General features: G+C 55.6%; 2 protein-coding genes across 4 annotated transcripts in view; one reads left to right on the top strand and one right to left on the bottom strand.

Annotated features, from left to right (window-relative positions):
• LOC122544433 (phospholipid scramblase 2-like) overlaps positions 1 to 1,793 on the top strand; it is a 39,356-nt gene extending 37,563 nt beyond the window's left edge. For both annotated transcript variants that reach the window (XM_087983052.1, XM_087983051.1), the window contains one exon: positions 876 to 1,793. In XM_087983052.1, coding sequence (XP_087839178.1) covers positions 876 to 1,215 — 340 coding nt within the window. In that variant the 3' untranslated portion in view covers positions 1,216 to 1,793. The remainder of the gene's footprint in view (positions 1 to 875) is intronic.
• Positions 1,794 to 3,206: 1,413 nt separating this feature from the next.
• The window catches only part of tnk1 (tyrosine kinase, non-receptor, 1), a 138,448-nt gene continuing 125,639 nt past the window's right edge, over positions 3,207 to 16,015 (bottom strand). The window contains exons 10-15 of one of the 2 annotated variants that reach the window (XM_087982804.1): positions 14,401 to 14,595; positions 12,531 to 12,583; positions 10,327 to 10,856; positions 8,394 to 8,489; positions 4,780 to 4,890; positions 3,207 to 4,231 (exon numbers count right to left, since the gene is read on the bottom strand). In XM_087982804.1, the coding sequence (XP_087838930.1) occupies positions 4,220 to 4,231; positions 4,780 to 4,890; positions 8,394 to 8,489; positions 10,327 to 10,856; positions 12,531 to 12,583; positions 14,401 to 14,595 (997 nt within the window). In that variant the 3' untranslated portion in view covers positions 3,207 to 4,219. The remainder of the gene's footprint in view (positions 4,232 to 4,779; positions 4,891 to 8,393; positions 8,490 to 10,326; positions 10,857 to 12,530; positions 12,584 to 14,400; positions 14,596 to 16,015) is intronic. The other variant, XM_087982805.1, reaches the window with a different exon arrangement.

A 16,015-nucleotide genomic window follows, 5' to 3' on the forward strand; every position in this document is an offset into this window, starting at 1 on the left:
AGGGCATAGGTTTAGGGTGAGAGGGGATTGTTGGCCTAAGGGGCAACTTTTTCATGCAGAGGGTGGTACGTGTATGGAATGAGCTGCCAGAGGATGTAGTGGAGGCTGGTACAATTGCAACATTTAAGAGGCATTTGGATGGGTATATGAATAGGAAGGGTTTGGGGGGATATGGGCCGGGTGCTGGCAGGTAGGACTAGATTGGGTTGGGATACCTGGTCGGCATGGACGGGTCGGACCGAAGGGTCTGTTTTCATGTGTACATCTCTATGACTCTGCACGTGCCGATGTACACATCCGGAGGAGGGTAGTCCTTTCGGTCCATCTAGCCATTCTATAAGATTGTGGTTGGTCTGCTTAGCTCCCAGCTCTGCACAGCTACCCCCCCCCCCACCCCCAGTCCAAACTTCGATTCTAACCAGGAGCAGTTGGGGCTGAAGGGCCTGTTTCTGTGCTGTCTGACTCCCCCACCCCCTCCGACCTGAGGCTGTGGGGTCTGGAGTCTGACAACTCTGAGAGTGAACATCTCCCCCTCCCCCATCTACATCTGTGCCCTCAGAACGGTGACCCTTCCCCCATAGTTTTGAGACAGTGTTTCCGCACCCCTCCCCCTTCCTTAATTCTGGCCTGAGCTGGGCATCCCCTCTCAACAGTGACCCCGAGGTTAAACGTCAAATTCCCGCTTTGTTCATTATCTCCCAATCAACGATTGAGGTGATGGGGGGGGGGGGATCTGTTTCAAGCAGTGAGTAGCTGAGGTTTGGATTCCGGCTGAGAATGTGGAGGGAGGAGAGGGGGGGGAGGATCAACTGAGGTATTCGTTGGGGTGGGGGTGGAATTGGAGGGGCATGATGCAAGTGGCCTTTATTTCAAAGGGAATGGACTCTAAAAATTTCACCAAAAAAAACCCGGACGACGCGGGGGTCAGACTGCAGCCGGAATGCCGCGAATCGTGTCGGGGCCCCGTATCCAAGCAGACATAGACCGGAGATGGAGAGATACGCAGTCCGGAGAATGTTCCGCTCGGCTGATCCCGGGGATGGAGGGACTATCCGGCGCGCAGAAGTCCGGAGCCTGTACTCATCGGAATTTGGAAGAACAACAGGCAGCTTTATTGAAACAGACAGAATTACCAGGGGATTTGATGGGAAGAGACGCGGACGGGTCAAGTCTCCCTTTTGTGTGGGAGATGGTCGCACCTGGGGGGCATCATAAAGGGTCGTCCGTCGATGAGTGGGGAGTTCCTTCTGTCCGAGGGGGGGGGGGCTGTGGAATCAGAAAGCGCGGTGCTGGAAAAGCACGGCCAGTCAGGCAGCGTCCGAGGGGCAGGAGAGTCGACGTTTGCAGCATGAGTCCTTGGTCAGGAATCGAAACGTCGACTCTCCTGTCCCTCGGACGCTGCCTGACCGGCCGTGCGTTTCCACAGCCACGCCTCTCCTCGACTCTGACCCGCACTCCTCACTGTCTCCTCCCAGAGGGCCCTGGACGCCGGGTCACTCAAGGCTGAGTGGGATTTCCGACCGGGAAGGAGAATCTGGAGGTAACGGGGCTGACCCGATCTCCAGTGAATGGCGGAGCGGCCTAGATGGGCCGAATGGCCCCCCCCTCCAGCTCACAGGGCCGGGTACGGATGGAAATAGCAGGGTGGGCGGTGGGGTGGGGTGGGGTGGCAGTTAATGCGGCCTGTTCTGGAGAGGCCTCAGTGACCAGGCTCCACGTTAATGCTGACCCTTGTGTAAATAACTCACCCGTTTCCCCGAAAAGCATCTTTAAAGACCTTTATTTAGAAAGTCTGCCATCTTGGTTTTTTTCTTGGAGTGGCGACGTTGACGCGGTGGTTCCAACATGGAGGCGTGGGGGGAGGGGTGGGGCTGGAATGCCCCAGCGTCCCATCGTTTGGGCACCGGAGGCTGGAGGGAACGCTCCCAAGGATACCCTGAACTCCGATAGTTACCGCCTCGACCATCCCCTCCCCTCCCCTCTGCCCATGGGGCGCTATCAGAATGCGACGCTGTCGATATTGCTTTCGAACATTTCTCCTGAATTCCAAATGGGATATGTCTACACCTAGAGAGTGGGGGCTCATCCCCGCGGGGAGTGGGGGGAGAGAATGGGGGTCTCGCTCCGATTGGGGGAGTGGGGGGAGAGAATGGGGCTCTCGCTCACATTGGGGGAAGTGGGGGGAGAGAATGGGGATCTCGCTCCCATTGGGGGGAGTGGGTGAAGGGAATGGGGGTCTCGCTCCGATTGGGGGAGTGGGGGGAGAGAATGGGGCTCTCGCTCCCATTGGGGGAGTGGGGTGGAGAATGGGGATCTCACTCCCATTGGGGGGAGTGGGTGAAGGGAATGGGGGTCTGGCTCCCATTGGGAGAGTGGGGGTGGGAATGGGGGTCTGGCTCCCAGTGGGGGGAGAGAATGGGGGTCTCAGTCCCATTGGGGGGAGTGAGGGAAGAGAATGGGCGTCTCGCTCCCATCGGGGGGAGGGAATGGGGGTCTGGCCCCCAGTGGGGGGAGTAGGGGAGAGAATGGGGGTCTCGCTCCCAGTGGGAGAGTGAGGGGAGAGAATCGGGGTCTTGCTCCCATTGGGGGGAGTGGGGTGGGAATGGAGGTCTGGCTCCCATTGGGGGGAGTAGGGGGAGAGAATGGGGGACCCGGTCCCATTGGGGGGAGTGGGGGGGGGGGGAAATGGGGGTCTCACTCCCATTGGGAGTGTGGGGGTGGGAATGGGGATCTGGCTCCCAGTGGGGGGAGAGAATGGGGGTCTCGATCCCATTGAGGGGAATGGGGGTCTTGCTCCCATTGGGTAAGTGGGAATGGGGGGTCTCACTTCCTTTGGGGGGAGAGAATGGGGTTCTGGCTCCCATTGGGGGAGTTGGGGGAAAATGGGGGTCTGGCTCCCAGTGGGGGGAGTGAGGGGAGAGAATGGAGGTCTGACCCCCATTGGGGGAGTGGGGGGGGGGAATGAGGGTCTGGCTCCCATTGGGAGAGTGGGAGGGGGAATGGGGGTCTGGCTCCCATTGGGGGGAGTGGGAATGGGGGTCTCGTTCCCATTGGGAGAGTGGTGGGGGGAATGGGGGTCTGGCTCCCATTGGGGGGAGTGGGGGGGGGAATGGGGTACACGCTCCCATTGGGGGGAGTGGGGAGTAATGGGGGTCTGGCTCCCATTGGGGGGAGTGGGAATGGGGGTCTCGCTCCCATTGGGAGAATGGGGGGGGGGAATGGGGGTCTGGCTCCCATTGGGAGAGTGTGGGGGGGGGAATGGGGGTCTGGCTCCCATTGGGAGAGTGGGGGGTGGAATGGGGGTCTGGCTCCCAATGGGAGAGTGGGGGGGGAAATGGGGTACACGCTCCCATTGGGGGGTGGGAATGGAGGTCACGGTCCCACGGGGAGATGGGGATGCCCCCACGATACCCTTGAGGAGTGAGCTCCAGGCTTCTGACCCAGCGGCACTGAAGGAACGGCCGATATATTCCCAAATCTGGACGGGGAGTGGGGAGGGGAAGGTGCAGGGGGTGGTGTTCCTGTTAACTCTGAAATGCTCCTTGGGACAGCAGTTAGAGGGGCAGTTAAGGACAGCGAAGAAATGCCCTACAAGGCCAATGCCCAGTGTAGGGTGGGAGAGAGTCGCTCTGCTCTGAGGTGGGTGAATTATTTGGAGAGAGATTTCATTGGGTAATGGGTTGTTGGTGGGCGCGGGGACACTGACCAATCCCAACGCAGGTCCCGACCCCTCCTCCCTCCCCCCAGCCACGCCTAAGCGGGAAACGGGCAGGTCCAATCGCGGCCCGCCATTTGTAATCGGGCGGGAGGAAGTGATGTCATTCCAAACCCCTGCGGTCCGGTCCAATCGCGTCACTGGGACTGAGTGCCAACTTCCAATGGATTGGGCCCACCGCAGGTCAGGGGTGAACCCACCTCCCCTGGGACAGCACTTCCAAAACCCCCCCCACCACCCCACACACCCCACCCTCAGGTGGGCGTCTGTCACGGGTCCCTCGTTACGTGGTCAAGGAGTTGGTATGCAGCGCCAACCAATCAGCACGCAGGGGACAGTGCGAGAGCTGCCCTAAACCGGTCTGTCCCTTGGCCGGGTTTGGGGGGAAGGGGGAATACTCTCGGAATTTGGGGGTAACGGACATCGGGATACAGAGTCCTCGACGCTGTCAGCTCACAGCGAGGGAAACAGGCAGGTTCCCGGAAAATCCCGTCCATCGCTGTCTCAGGATTTTAACTGCGAGAGAAACGGACAAACGGTGAATTGATTCGGAAAACTTTGGAGCCCTCTCATATTCCCAGGACCATCGCGGGGTCAGATACAGAGTAAAGCTCCCTCTACACTGTCCCCCCATCAAACACTCCCAGGACAGGGACAGCACGGGGTTAGATACAGAGTAAAGCTCCCTCTACACTGTCCCCCTTCAAACACTCCCAGGACAGGGACAGCACAGGGTTAGATACAGAGTAAAGCTCCCTCTACACTGTCCCCCCATCCCAGGACAGGGACAGCACGGGGTTAGATACAGAGTAAAGCTCCCTCTACACTGTCCCCCTATCCCAGGACAGGGACAGCACGGGGTTAGATACAGAGTAAAGCTCCCTCTACACTGTCCCCCCATCCCAGGACAGGGACAGCACGGGGTTCGATACAGAGTAAAGCTCCCTCTACACTGTGCCCCATCCCGATAGGGACAGGATGGGGATAGATGCCCCCTGACGCTCTCTGCTGGCCATTCGGCCCCTCCTGTGTGCCCCTGCCCCCTTCTGGGTGGCCGCTCTCACCTTGCTCCGGAGCACGTACTGACTGGCATTCTCCAGGCTCCAGTGAAAATCCTGCAGGATCCGACGGCATTCCTCCTGGGAACGCTGGCTAATGTTGTACAGCTGCTGGATCTGAGGGAAAACCATACGGAAAACCGAGGGAGGGAGGGTTAAAGGGAGAGGGTGAGACAGAGAGAGGGAGAGAGAGATTTTGAGAGAGAGAGAGAGAGAGAGAGAGAGAGATTTTGAGAGAGAGGGAGAGAGAGAGAAAGATTTTGAGAGAGGGGGAGAGAGAGATTTTGAGAGAGAGAGGGAGAGAGAAAGAAAGAGATTTTGAGAGAGGGAGAGAGAAAGAGATTTTGAGAGAGAGAGGGAGAGAGAGGGAGGGAGAGAAAGAGATTTTGAGAGAGAGAGGGAGGGAGAGAAAGAGATTTTAAGAGAGAGAGGGAGAGAGAGAGATTTTGAGGGAGAGAGAGATTTTGAGAGAGGGAGAGAGGGAGAGATTTTGAGAGAGGGAGAGATTTTGAGAGAGAGAGAGAGAGAGAGAGAGAGAGAGACAGAAAGAGGGAGAGAAAGACCGACCGAGAGAGGGAGGGAGAGTGAGAGACACAAAGAGAGACAGAGAGAGAGGGACAGAAAGAGAGAGATCGAGAGAGTGGGAGACAAAGGTAGAGAGATAGAAAGAGGGAAAGGGAGAGGAAAATAGAGAGAGGGAGAGACGAGAGGGGAGGGAGAGGGAGAGACGAGAGGGGAGAGAGAGGGAGAGACGAGAGGGGAGAGAGAGGGAGAGACGAGAGGAGAGAGAGAGGGAGAGACGAGAGGGCAGAGAGAGGGAGAGAGAGACGGAGAGAGAGGGAGAGAGGGTGAGAGAGAGGGAGAGAGAGGGAGAGAGAGGGAGAGAGGGGGAGAGAGAGGGAGAGAGGGGGAGAGAGAGGGAGAGAGGGGGAGAGAGGGGGAGAGAGAGGGAGAGAGAGGGAGAGAGAGGGAGAGAGAGGGAGAGAGGGGGAGAGAGGGGGAGAGAGGGGGAGAGAGGGGGAGAGAGGGGGAGAGAGGGCGACAGAGAAGGAGAGAGAGACGAGAGAGGGGAGAGAGAGGGAGAGACGAGAGGGGAGAGAGAGACAAAAAGAGAGAGAGTGAGACGGAAGAGAGAGAGATAGAAAGAGGGAGAAAGAACGTGTGAGAGAGAGAGAAAGAGGGAGACAGAAAGAGAGAGAGAGAGAAAGGATGGGGGGAGACAGAAATAGAGAGAGTCATTGAGTTATCCAGAGACAGGCCCTTCGGCCCAACAAGCCCATGGTGAACATGATCCCAAACTGAGCCAGTCCCACCCGTCTGCTCCTGCTCCCTATCCCTCTAACCTTTTCCTATTCACATTCCCATCCAAATGGCTTTTAAACGTTGTAACTGGACCCGTATCCACCACTTCCTCTGGCAGCTCCTCCCACACACCTCACCACCCTCTGGGTGAAATAAAGTTGCCCCCTTTTATCCTCTCACCATAAACATTTGCCCCCCCCCCGGTTTTAAAATCCCCCCATCCCTTTGCCATTCCCCCTATCCATGTCCCCTCTATAAGGTCACCCCTCAGCCTCCGACCCTGTAGCCTATTCCTTGTAACCCTAACCACTTCCCCCTTCCCCATTCCCGGCAACATTCACCCTGAACCCTGTGTGACCTAACCTTACTAACCAGTGCAGAACCTGGTCAAAGGTTTTACTGGAGTCCATGTGGACAATGATTACTGCTCTGCCTTCATTAACCTTTTTGGTTACTCTCTCAAGAGGCTCAAGTTAGTCTGTGAGACATTTACCCCTCGCATCCCTAATCAGCCCTTGCCTCTCCAAATCCTATCTCTGAGAATCCCCTCCAACGACTTACCCACCACTGAGGTCACAGTTCCCAGGCTCCCCCTCACAGCCATTAACCACCCTCCAGACCTCCGGCACCTCACTCACGGTGATAGATGATATAAACATCTCTGCTCGGGGGCCCCACAATTTCTTCCCTAACTTCCCAGAATGTCCTGGGATACACTTGAGCTGCCCCCAGGATTTATCCACCTTTATTTCTTTTTTTAAGGCCCTCCTCTGTTTTCAAATATTTATTTCCCAGCCTCCACCTCTTTCTCCACGGTAAAAACTGACGCAAAATATTCATTTAGTATCTCTCCCATCTCCTGACGTTAACACACAATCACGTTGATCTTTAAGGAGCTGTATTCTCTCCTTAGTCACTCTTTCACTCTTAATGTACCTGTAGAATCTCTTTGGATTATCCCTCACCTTATCTGCTAAAGTTCTCTCTCCTTAGCCCTCCTGAGTCCCCTCTTAAGAATGCCTTTATACTCTCTCTCTCTCTTTCAGTTTCTCTCTCTCTCTCTTGCACTCTGTCTGTCTCTCTGTCTCTTTCAATCTCTCTCTTTATCCCTCTCTGTCTGTCTCTCTCTCTCTGTGGCACTCTGTCTCTCTATCCCTCTCTCTCTCTCTCTCTCTCTGTCTCTCTCTATCTCTCTCGCACTGTCAGTTGATCTCTATCTAATATATGGCTCCTTCTTATTCCTGAGTGGGATCTTTATTAATCCATTGTTCCCTATTCTTACCAACTGCACCGTTCACTCTAACCGGAACATAATGCCTCTGAACTCTCGTTATCACACTTTCACAAACCTCCAACTTGTCAATTCTTCTTTTACCTGCAAACATTCTACTCCAATTAACTTCTGAAAGTTCCTGACTTCTACCATTAACATTTGCCTTACTCCAATTAAGAGGGAGAGAGAAAGAGACAGAGTGTGAGAGAGAGAGACTGAAAGAGAGAGAGAGAGAGAGATTGAAAGAGACAGAGACAGAGACAGAATGCGAGAATGAGAGATAGAGAGAGACAGAGAGAGAGAGACAGTGCGAGACAGAAAGAGAGAGATAGAGAGAGATTGAAAGAGACAAAGAGAGACAGAGAGACAGAATGCGAGAATGAGAGAGAGAGAGAGTGCGAGAGAGAGAGCAAGAGACTGAAAGAGAGAGAGAGTGCGAGAGAGAGAGACTGAAAGAGAGAGAGAGAGAGATTGAAAGAGACAGAGACAGAGGCAGAATGCGAGAATAAGAGATAGAGAGAGACAGAGAGAGAGAGACAGTGCGAGACAGAAAGAGAGAGATAGAGAGAGATTGAAAGAGACAAAGAGAGACAGAGAGACAGAATGCGAGAATGAGAGAGAGAGAGAGAGAGTGCGAGAGAGAGAGCAAGAGACTGAAAGAGAGAGAGAGTGCGAGAGAGAGCGAGAGACTGAAAGAGATAGAGAGAGAGTGCAAGAGGGACAGAGAGAGACAGACAGAGAGAGTGCGAGAGAGAGAGTGTGAGACACAGAGAGGGACAGAGATGGACAGAGAGAAACAGACAGAAAGAGTGCGCGAGAGAGAGTGTGAGAGACAGAGAGATAGAGAGACAGAGAGAGAGAGACAGAGAGAGTGCAAGAGAGACAGAGAGAATCAGAACGCCAAATCCGTACCTAATGACAGACCTTATCCTCCAAATTCCCTCGTTGCCCCCTAGCCCCTCACCTATCCCTCGAGCCTGTCTGTGCCTCAGATTGTCTGCCAGCAGCTGCCTGGTACCATGCCCACCCTCCCAGAGCCCCTCACCTTTAAGTGTTGGATGGCTCTCTGCAGATCAAAGCTGGTGGCTTGCAAAGCCTCCTGGCACTCGTCTGTGGTAACCCCATGGACGGCTTCCTGCACCTGAGGGAGGGACAGAGAGAGAGAGAGAGGGAGGGAATGGGGGAGAGGGAGGGAGAGAGAGAGAGGGAGGGAATGGGGGAGAGGGAGGGAGAGAGAGAGAGGGAAGGAGGGAGAGGGAGGGAGAGAGAGAGGGAAGGAGGGAGAGAGGGAATGGGGAGAGGGAGGGAGAGAGGGAATGGGGGAGAGGGAGGGAGAGAGAGGGAATGGGGGAGAGGGAGGGAGAGAGAGAGGGAATGGGGAGAGGGGGAGAGAGAGAGATAATGAGGGAGATGGAGGGAGAGAGAGAGAGGGAATGAGGGAGAGAGAGGGAATGAGGGAGAGGGAGGGAGAGAGAGGGAGGGAGAGAGAGGGAGGGAGAGAGAGGGAGGGAGAGAGAGGGGGAATGGGGAGAGTGAGGGAGAGAGGGAATGAGGGAGAGGGGGGAGAGAGAGAGGGAATGGGGAGAGGGAGGGGGAGAGAGGGGGAAGGGGGAGAGGGGGAGAGAGAGAGATAATGAGGGAGGGGGAGAGAGAGAGATAATGAGGGAGAGGGAGGGAGAGAGAGAGAGAGGGAATGAGGGAGAGAGAGGGAATAAGGGAGAGGGAGGGAGAGAGAGGGGGAATGAGGAGAGTGAGGAAGAGAGGGAATGAGGGAGAGGGGGGAGAGAGAGAGGGAATGGGGGGAGGGAGGGGGAGAGGGAGGGGGAGGGGGAGAGGGAGGGAGAGAGAGAGGGAATGGGGAGAGGGAGGGGAAGAGAGATAGGGAATGGGGGAGAGGGAGAGAGAGAGAGGGAATGAGGAAGAGGGAGGGAGAGAGAGGGAATGGGAAGAGGGAGGGAGAGAGAGGGGGAAGGGGAAGGGGAGAGGGAGGGAGAGAGAGGGAGAGAGGGAATGGGGAGAGGGAGGGAGAGAGGAATGGGGAGAGGGAGGGAGAGAGGGAATGGGGAGAGGGAGGGAGAGAGATAGGGAATGGGGGAGAGGGAGAGAGAGAGAGGGAATGAGGGAGAGGGAGGGAGAGAGAGGGAAGGGGAGAGGGAGAGAGAAAGAGCACTTCAATCACCAGAATCTGGAATGTCAACATGTCTGAGTGAGTGAGTGAGTGTGAGTGTATGAGTGTGAGTGAGTGTGTGTGAGAATGTGAGTGTGAGAGCGTGTGTGTGTGTGAGAGAGTGTGTGTGTGTGTGAAAGTGAGTGTGTGTGAGATTGAACGTGAGTGTGAGTTAGTGTGTATGTCTGAGTTAGTGTGTGTGTGAGCGAGTGTGTGAAAGAGTGTGAGTGTGTGTGTGTTTGAATATGTGAAAGTATGTGAAAGTAAGTGTGTGTGTGAAGTGTGTGTGCAAGTGAGTCAGTGTGAGTTAGTGTGCGTGTGTGTGTGTGAGAGAATGTGTATGAGTGAGTGCGAGTGAGAGTGCGAGTGTTTGTGTGTGTGTGAAAGTGTGTGAGTGAGTGCATGTGTATGAGAGTGTGAGTTAGTGTGTGTGTGTGAGTGAGTGTGAGTGTGAGAGTTTACCCTCTCCCAAACAGCCCTATCTCTGCCCCTGTGAGACTGAGGTGGGATTGGGGCCGGTCTCAGACCAGCCTGAGCCCCGGTCGGCGATCAACCCCCTCAGGCCTCGGGCCTTTTACCTCGCACCCTCCAAGGCCTACTCCCGTATGCTGAGCTCTCAATGTTGGGGGGATGGGGGTGCGGGGTGGCCTGCCTGGGCCTTGAATGGGGAATGGGACAGCACGATGAAGGCCTTTGGGCTCAATGTGTCAATGCTACCGCGCAGTCGACATGACCAGAATCCTGGCAGGCTGCGGTTGCTAGGCCACGCCGGTTGCCGTGGAGACGAGACGCTCCCTCAGTGCTGACGTACCCGGTTGATTTTATCCTGTAGGCTCCCATGGCGATGACTGGCTGCCTCTGGGTAGGCCGCTGTTTCCTCTGACGGGCCCCTGTGGAGGTAGTTGCTGCGGGAGCCTCGCACTCTTCCTTGCGGCTCGTTGGGCCTAGTTGCCCTGGACTCCTTCCTGGGGTCCGCCTGGTAGTGGTGGGGGGCGGCAGGTTTGGACTGGGCCTCATTCCCAGGCTGGCCCTCGCGCTCCTGTGCCCCCCGCTGATTGGGCAGTGCCACGTCTAGCCGAGGCCAGGCCACAGACCAGCAGTTGGGCCTAGGTTTAGGCTGCGAGGGTTTGAGTCGAAGCTTGCCCATGGCATCCTCTGCTTCGGCGGCCCAGCGCTTTCCTTCCCGTGAGCCCCTCCTGGGTTTCTCGCCCCCGCTTGGTGGCCCAGGGCGACTTCCAGCCTGCCCACCACGCTCCCGGGGAACCCTGGCCTTCGGAGCTGGGCCCGGGTCGGCCAACCGCTCCTTGGTGTCGATGTTCGAGTCCAGGCTGCGCGAGAGGCCTGGGAGATCGGAAACAAAAAAAAACCACACATACACACAGGCCGAGGCCTAGTCACTCACCGTCAACAACAACAACAACCGCCTCTTGCCTGGAGCTGGGGAGTACAGGCAAATGGACTACATTCCTGTAGCAGCCCAAAGATGTCTACCCATGCCTTCCCCACCCACACCGTTGTAACCATGTGGCAACCGATTGGTGCACAGGAAGCTGGAGATCTGATAACCTCTCTTTTTTTTAATGTCTTCCACATGGTAAGGTCATGGGAATGTAACTGAGCAGAGAAACCTTGGAGTGCAGGTTCCTAGCTCCTTGAAAGTGGAGTCACAGGTAGATAGGAGAGTGAAGAAGGAGTTTGGTATGCTTTCCTTTATTGGTCAGAGTATTGAGTACAGGAGTTGGGAGGTCATGTTGCGGCTGTACAGGACATGGGTTAGGCCACTGTTGGAATATTGCATGCAATTCTGGTCTCCTTTCCATCGGAAAGATGTTGTGAAACTTGAAAGGATTCAGAAAAGATTTACAAGGATGTTGCCAGGGTTGGAGGATTTGAGCTACAGGGAGAGGCTGACCAGGCTGGGGCTGTTTCTCACTGGCATGTTGGAGGCTGAGGGGTGACCTTATGAGGTTAATAAAATCATGAGGGGCATGGATAGGATAAATAGACAGGGTCTTTTACCTGGGGGGGTGGGAGTCTAGAACTAGAGGGCATAGGTTTAGGGTGAGAGGGGAAAGATATAAATTGCCATCTTCACTCTCCTATCTACCTGTGCCTCCACTTTCAGTGAGCACTCCAAGGTCCCTGTGTTCAGCAACACTCCCCAGGACCTTACCATTAAGTGTGCAAGTCCTGCTCTGATTTGCTTTCCCAAAATGCAGCACCTCACCTGGTCGGCATGGACAAGTTGGGCCGAAGGGTCTGTTTCTGTGCTGTACATCTCTATGACTCTCTATCTGCAGTTCTTTCGGATTTTTAAAAGCCGGGATGGTTTGGCCAGAACGGTATAGGGCACCGGCCAGACCCCAGCCGGAACATCGGCCATTGGTTTGGGGCCTTGTATCCAAGCAGAGACTGAACGGAATTGGAGGCAGTCCGGAGAAGGGTGCGCTCGGCTGATCCCGGGGATGGAGGGAGAGGTTGAGTGGGCCAGGCCCTGTAATCATGGGAGCTCAGGGGAATGGGAGGTGGGAGCTGCAGCGAAGCTGGAAGGGGGGGGGGGGAGAGGATAGAGATGGAGAGGGGAAATGGTTGGTGAAGACCGAGGGACCAGTCCCTCAGCGACACCCAGCCGTTACCTCTGCCGTTTCACCAAATCGTCAAAGGTTTTCACCTTCCGTCAGGACCCGTTCGCAAGAATGCCAATTCGTGGGCCGAGTGGGGATGGGGAGCGACGTTGACCCGACGCGAGAAACTCCCGGGAATTTGCTACCCTGGCAAATGGATTGGATGGGGGATGGGGCGCAGGGGAAGAGGAAAGGGTGAGTGGGGTAAAGGTTTGGGAAACTCCAGGGGACGATATATCAATGAAAGGATGTCGAATCTCGACAACCCTCCACTCTCTGACTCCCTCACGCCTGGTTCCCCCCTTCAGTCCGGAACCCCTCGACCCCACCTCGTCACTCCCCCACTCTGTCTCTCCACCCCTCCCGCTCAATGCCAACATCCCCACCTTACCTGACATCTTGATGAGCTGTATTGGTTTCTCTGAGAGGTAACTCCACATCTTCCTGCGGGATCAGACAGAGAGAGAGAGAGAGAGAGAGAGAGACATCATCAAATCAGAGAATCCCCTACCGCGTGGAAGCAGGCCATTCGGCCCATTGAGTCCACATCGAGCATCTGAAGAGCATCCCATCCCCACCTTTCCCATGGCTAATCCACCTAACCCTGAACACTATGGGTCATTTATCACGGCCAATCCACCCTAACCTGCACATCCCTGGGCACTATGGGTAATTTAGCACGGCCAACCTACCCTAACCTGCACCCTCCTGGGCACTATGGGTAATTTAGCACGGCCATTCCACCCTAACCTGCACATCCCTGGGCACTATGGGTAATTTAGCACGGCCATTCCACCTAAACCTGCACATCCCTGGACACTATGGGTAATTTAGCACGGCCAATCCACCCTAACCTGCACATCCCTGGGCACTATGGGTAATTTAGCACGGCCAATCCACCCTAACCTGCATATCCCTGGGCACTGTGGGTAATTTAGCATGGCCAATACACCCTAACCTGCACATCCCTGAGCACTATGGGTAATTTAGCACGGCCAATCCACCCTAACCTACACATCCCTGGGCACTATGGGTAATTTAGCACGGCCAATCCACCCTAACCTGTACATCCCTGGGCACTATGGGTAATTTAGCACAGTCAATCCACCCTAACCTACACATCCATGGGCACTATGGGTAATTTAGCACGGCCAATCCACCCTAACCTGCACATCCCTGGACACTATGGGTAATTTAGCACGGCCAATCCACCCTAACCTGTACATCCCTGGGCACTATGGGTAATTTAGCACGGCCAATCCACCCTAACCTGTACATCCCTGGGCACTATGGGTAATTTAGCACAGTCAATCCACCCTAACCTACACATCCATGGGCACTATGGGTAATTTAGCACGGCCAATCCACCCTAACCTGCACATCCCTGGACACTATGGGTAATTTAGCACGGCCAATCCACCCTAACCTGTACATCCCTGGGCACTATGGGTAATTTAGCATGGCCAATCCACCCTAACCTGCACATCCCTGGGCACTATGGGTAATTTAGCATGGCCAATCCACCCTAACCTGTACATCCCTGGGCACTATGGGTAATTTAGCATGGCCAATCCACCCTAACCTGCACATCCCTGGACACTATGGGTAATTTAGCATGGCCAATCCACCCTAACCTGTACATCCCTGGACACTATGGGTAATTTAGCACGGCCAATCCACCCTAACCAACACACCCCTGGGCACTATGGGTAATTTAGCACAGCCAATCCACCCTAACCTGTACATCCCTGGACACTATGGGTAATTTAGCACGGCCAATCCACCCTAACCTGCACATGCCTGGACATTATGGGTAATTTAGCACGGCCAATCCACCCTAACCTACACATCCCTGAACTCTATGGGTAATTCAGCACGGCCAATCCACCCTAACCTGCACATCCCTGGGCACTATGGGCAATTTAGCACGGCCAATCCACCCTAACCTGTAGCCGGGCAGAGACTACAGACCATAAAATCCCGCTCCCAACACCATCAATGAATAGTCCCTCATACTCGCAACCTTTAACCCCAAGGCCTGGTCATGCCAAGGGACCTTTATGTGGCCTCATCCCAGACGCCCATCCCTGTGTTACACCGGAATGCTCCCAAATTCTGAGACAGAATTCCCAGACAATCAGGATCAAGGAATCCTGTGGCCAAGGAAGCGAACAAGGCCAGGGGCAGTTCCAGGGCGAGGCCTGGATGAAGCCTGGGACTTGCCTGCCCATTCACTGAGAGGCCTGGCCTGGGGGACTCACTCATTGACTTTTTCCGGAAAGCCCCAGGATCGTCGAGGGTCGATGTCTAAGTGGGCGGTGTGAACCAGGCTGCTTCGGAGCGGGGCGCTGATGGTGGGACCGGCCCGGTTCAACACGGGACTGACACAGGCTGGAGGGAACAGGCCAACCTGCAGAGTCTTCCTGTTCTGTCCTCGCCAGAACACCAGCTCGGGCCTAGAGATGAGGAGGTGGGGGGTTGGGGGAGAGAGAGGGGGGGGAGGGAGACGGAGCGGGGAGATGGAGAGGAAGAGAGAGGCGAGAGAGAGGGAGAGGGGGAGAGAGAGGGAGGGAGGGGGAGGAAAAGGGAGGGGGAGAGGGAGAGAGGTAGATGGAGGGGGAGGGAGGGAGAGGGTGAGGGAGGGGGGAGATGGAAGGGAGATGGAGAGAGAGAGGGAGATGGAGAGAGAGAGGAGGGGAGATGGAGAGATGGAGAAAGAGAGGGGGAGATGGAGAGAGAGGAGGGGAGATGGAGAGATGGAGACAGAGAGGGGGAGATGGAGAGAGAGGAGGGGAGATGGAGAGATGGAGACAGAGACGGGGAAGTAGAGAGAGAGAGAGGAGGGGAGACGGGGAGAGGAGGGGAGATAGAGAGAGGAGGGGAGATGGAGAGAGATGGAGACAGAGAGGGGGAGATAGAGAGAGAGAGAGGAGGGGAGATGGAGACAGAGAGGGGGAGATAGAGCGACAGGAGGGGAGATGGAGAGAGACAAGGGGAGATGAGAGAGAGGAGGAGAGATGGAGAGAGAGGAAGAGAGAGGAGGGGGAGATAGAGAGAGAGAGAGGGGAGATGGTGAGAGAGAGGGGAGATGGAGAGAGAGAGGAGGGGAGATGGAGAGAGAGGAGGGGAGATGGAGAGAGAGGAGGGGAGATGGAGAGGGGGGGAGATGGAGAGAGATGGCGACAGAGAGGGGGAGATGGAGAGAGAGAGAGTGAGTAGGGGTGATGGAGGGGGGGGAAAATGGAGAGGGGGGGTGATGGAGAGAGAGGAAGAGAGAGAGGGGGAGATAGAGAGAGTGAGGAGGGGAGATGGAGGGGGGGAGACAGAGAGAGAGATGAGGGGAGAGGAAAGAGTGGGAGGGAGATAGAGAGAGAGGGAGATGGAGAAAAGGGGGAGGTGGAGAGAGAGAGAGAGGAAGGGGAGATGGAGCGATATGGAGAGAATGGAGAGAGAGAGGGAGAGTGAGTGGCGATGGAAGGGCGGGGAGTTGGAGAGAGAAGTAAGGGGAGAGAGAGGGGAGAGAGTGGGAATGAGTGCAGGAAGAGGTGGTGGAGGGGTTAGAGACAGCAAGTGAAAGAGAGGACAGGAAAGACATAACGAGACAGAGAAGGAAAGGGGAACAAGAGAGAAGAGGGAGGATGAACGAGGAGGGTCAGATCACAGACAGACAACAGAAAACATTAGGCAGAGAGTTACCCCACCAACTGTAACACACTGTGATATACCCCACACCCCTCACTGTAACACTCTCTGATATACCCCACACCCCTCACTGTAACACACTCTGATATACCCCACACCCCTCACTGTAACAGTCTCCGATATACCCCACACCCCTCACTGTGCAACTCTCTGATATACCCCACACCCCTCACT

Source organism: Chiloscyllium plagiosum, unplaced genomic scaffold (assembly GCF_037043375.1).
Source record: "Chiloscyllium plagiosum isolate Xiang-an unplaced genomic scaffold, Cpla_swu_hap1 HiC_scaffold_44, whole genome shotgun sequence".
NCBI lineage: Eukaryota > Metazoa > Chordata > Chondrichthyes > Orectolobiformes > Hemiscylliidae > Chiloscyllium > Chiloscyllium plagiosum.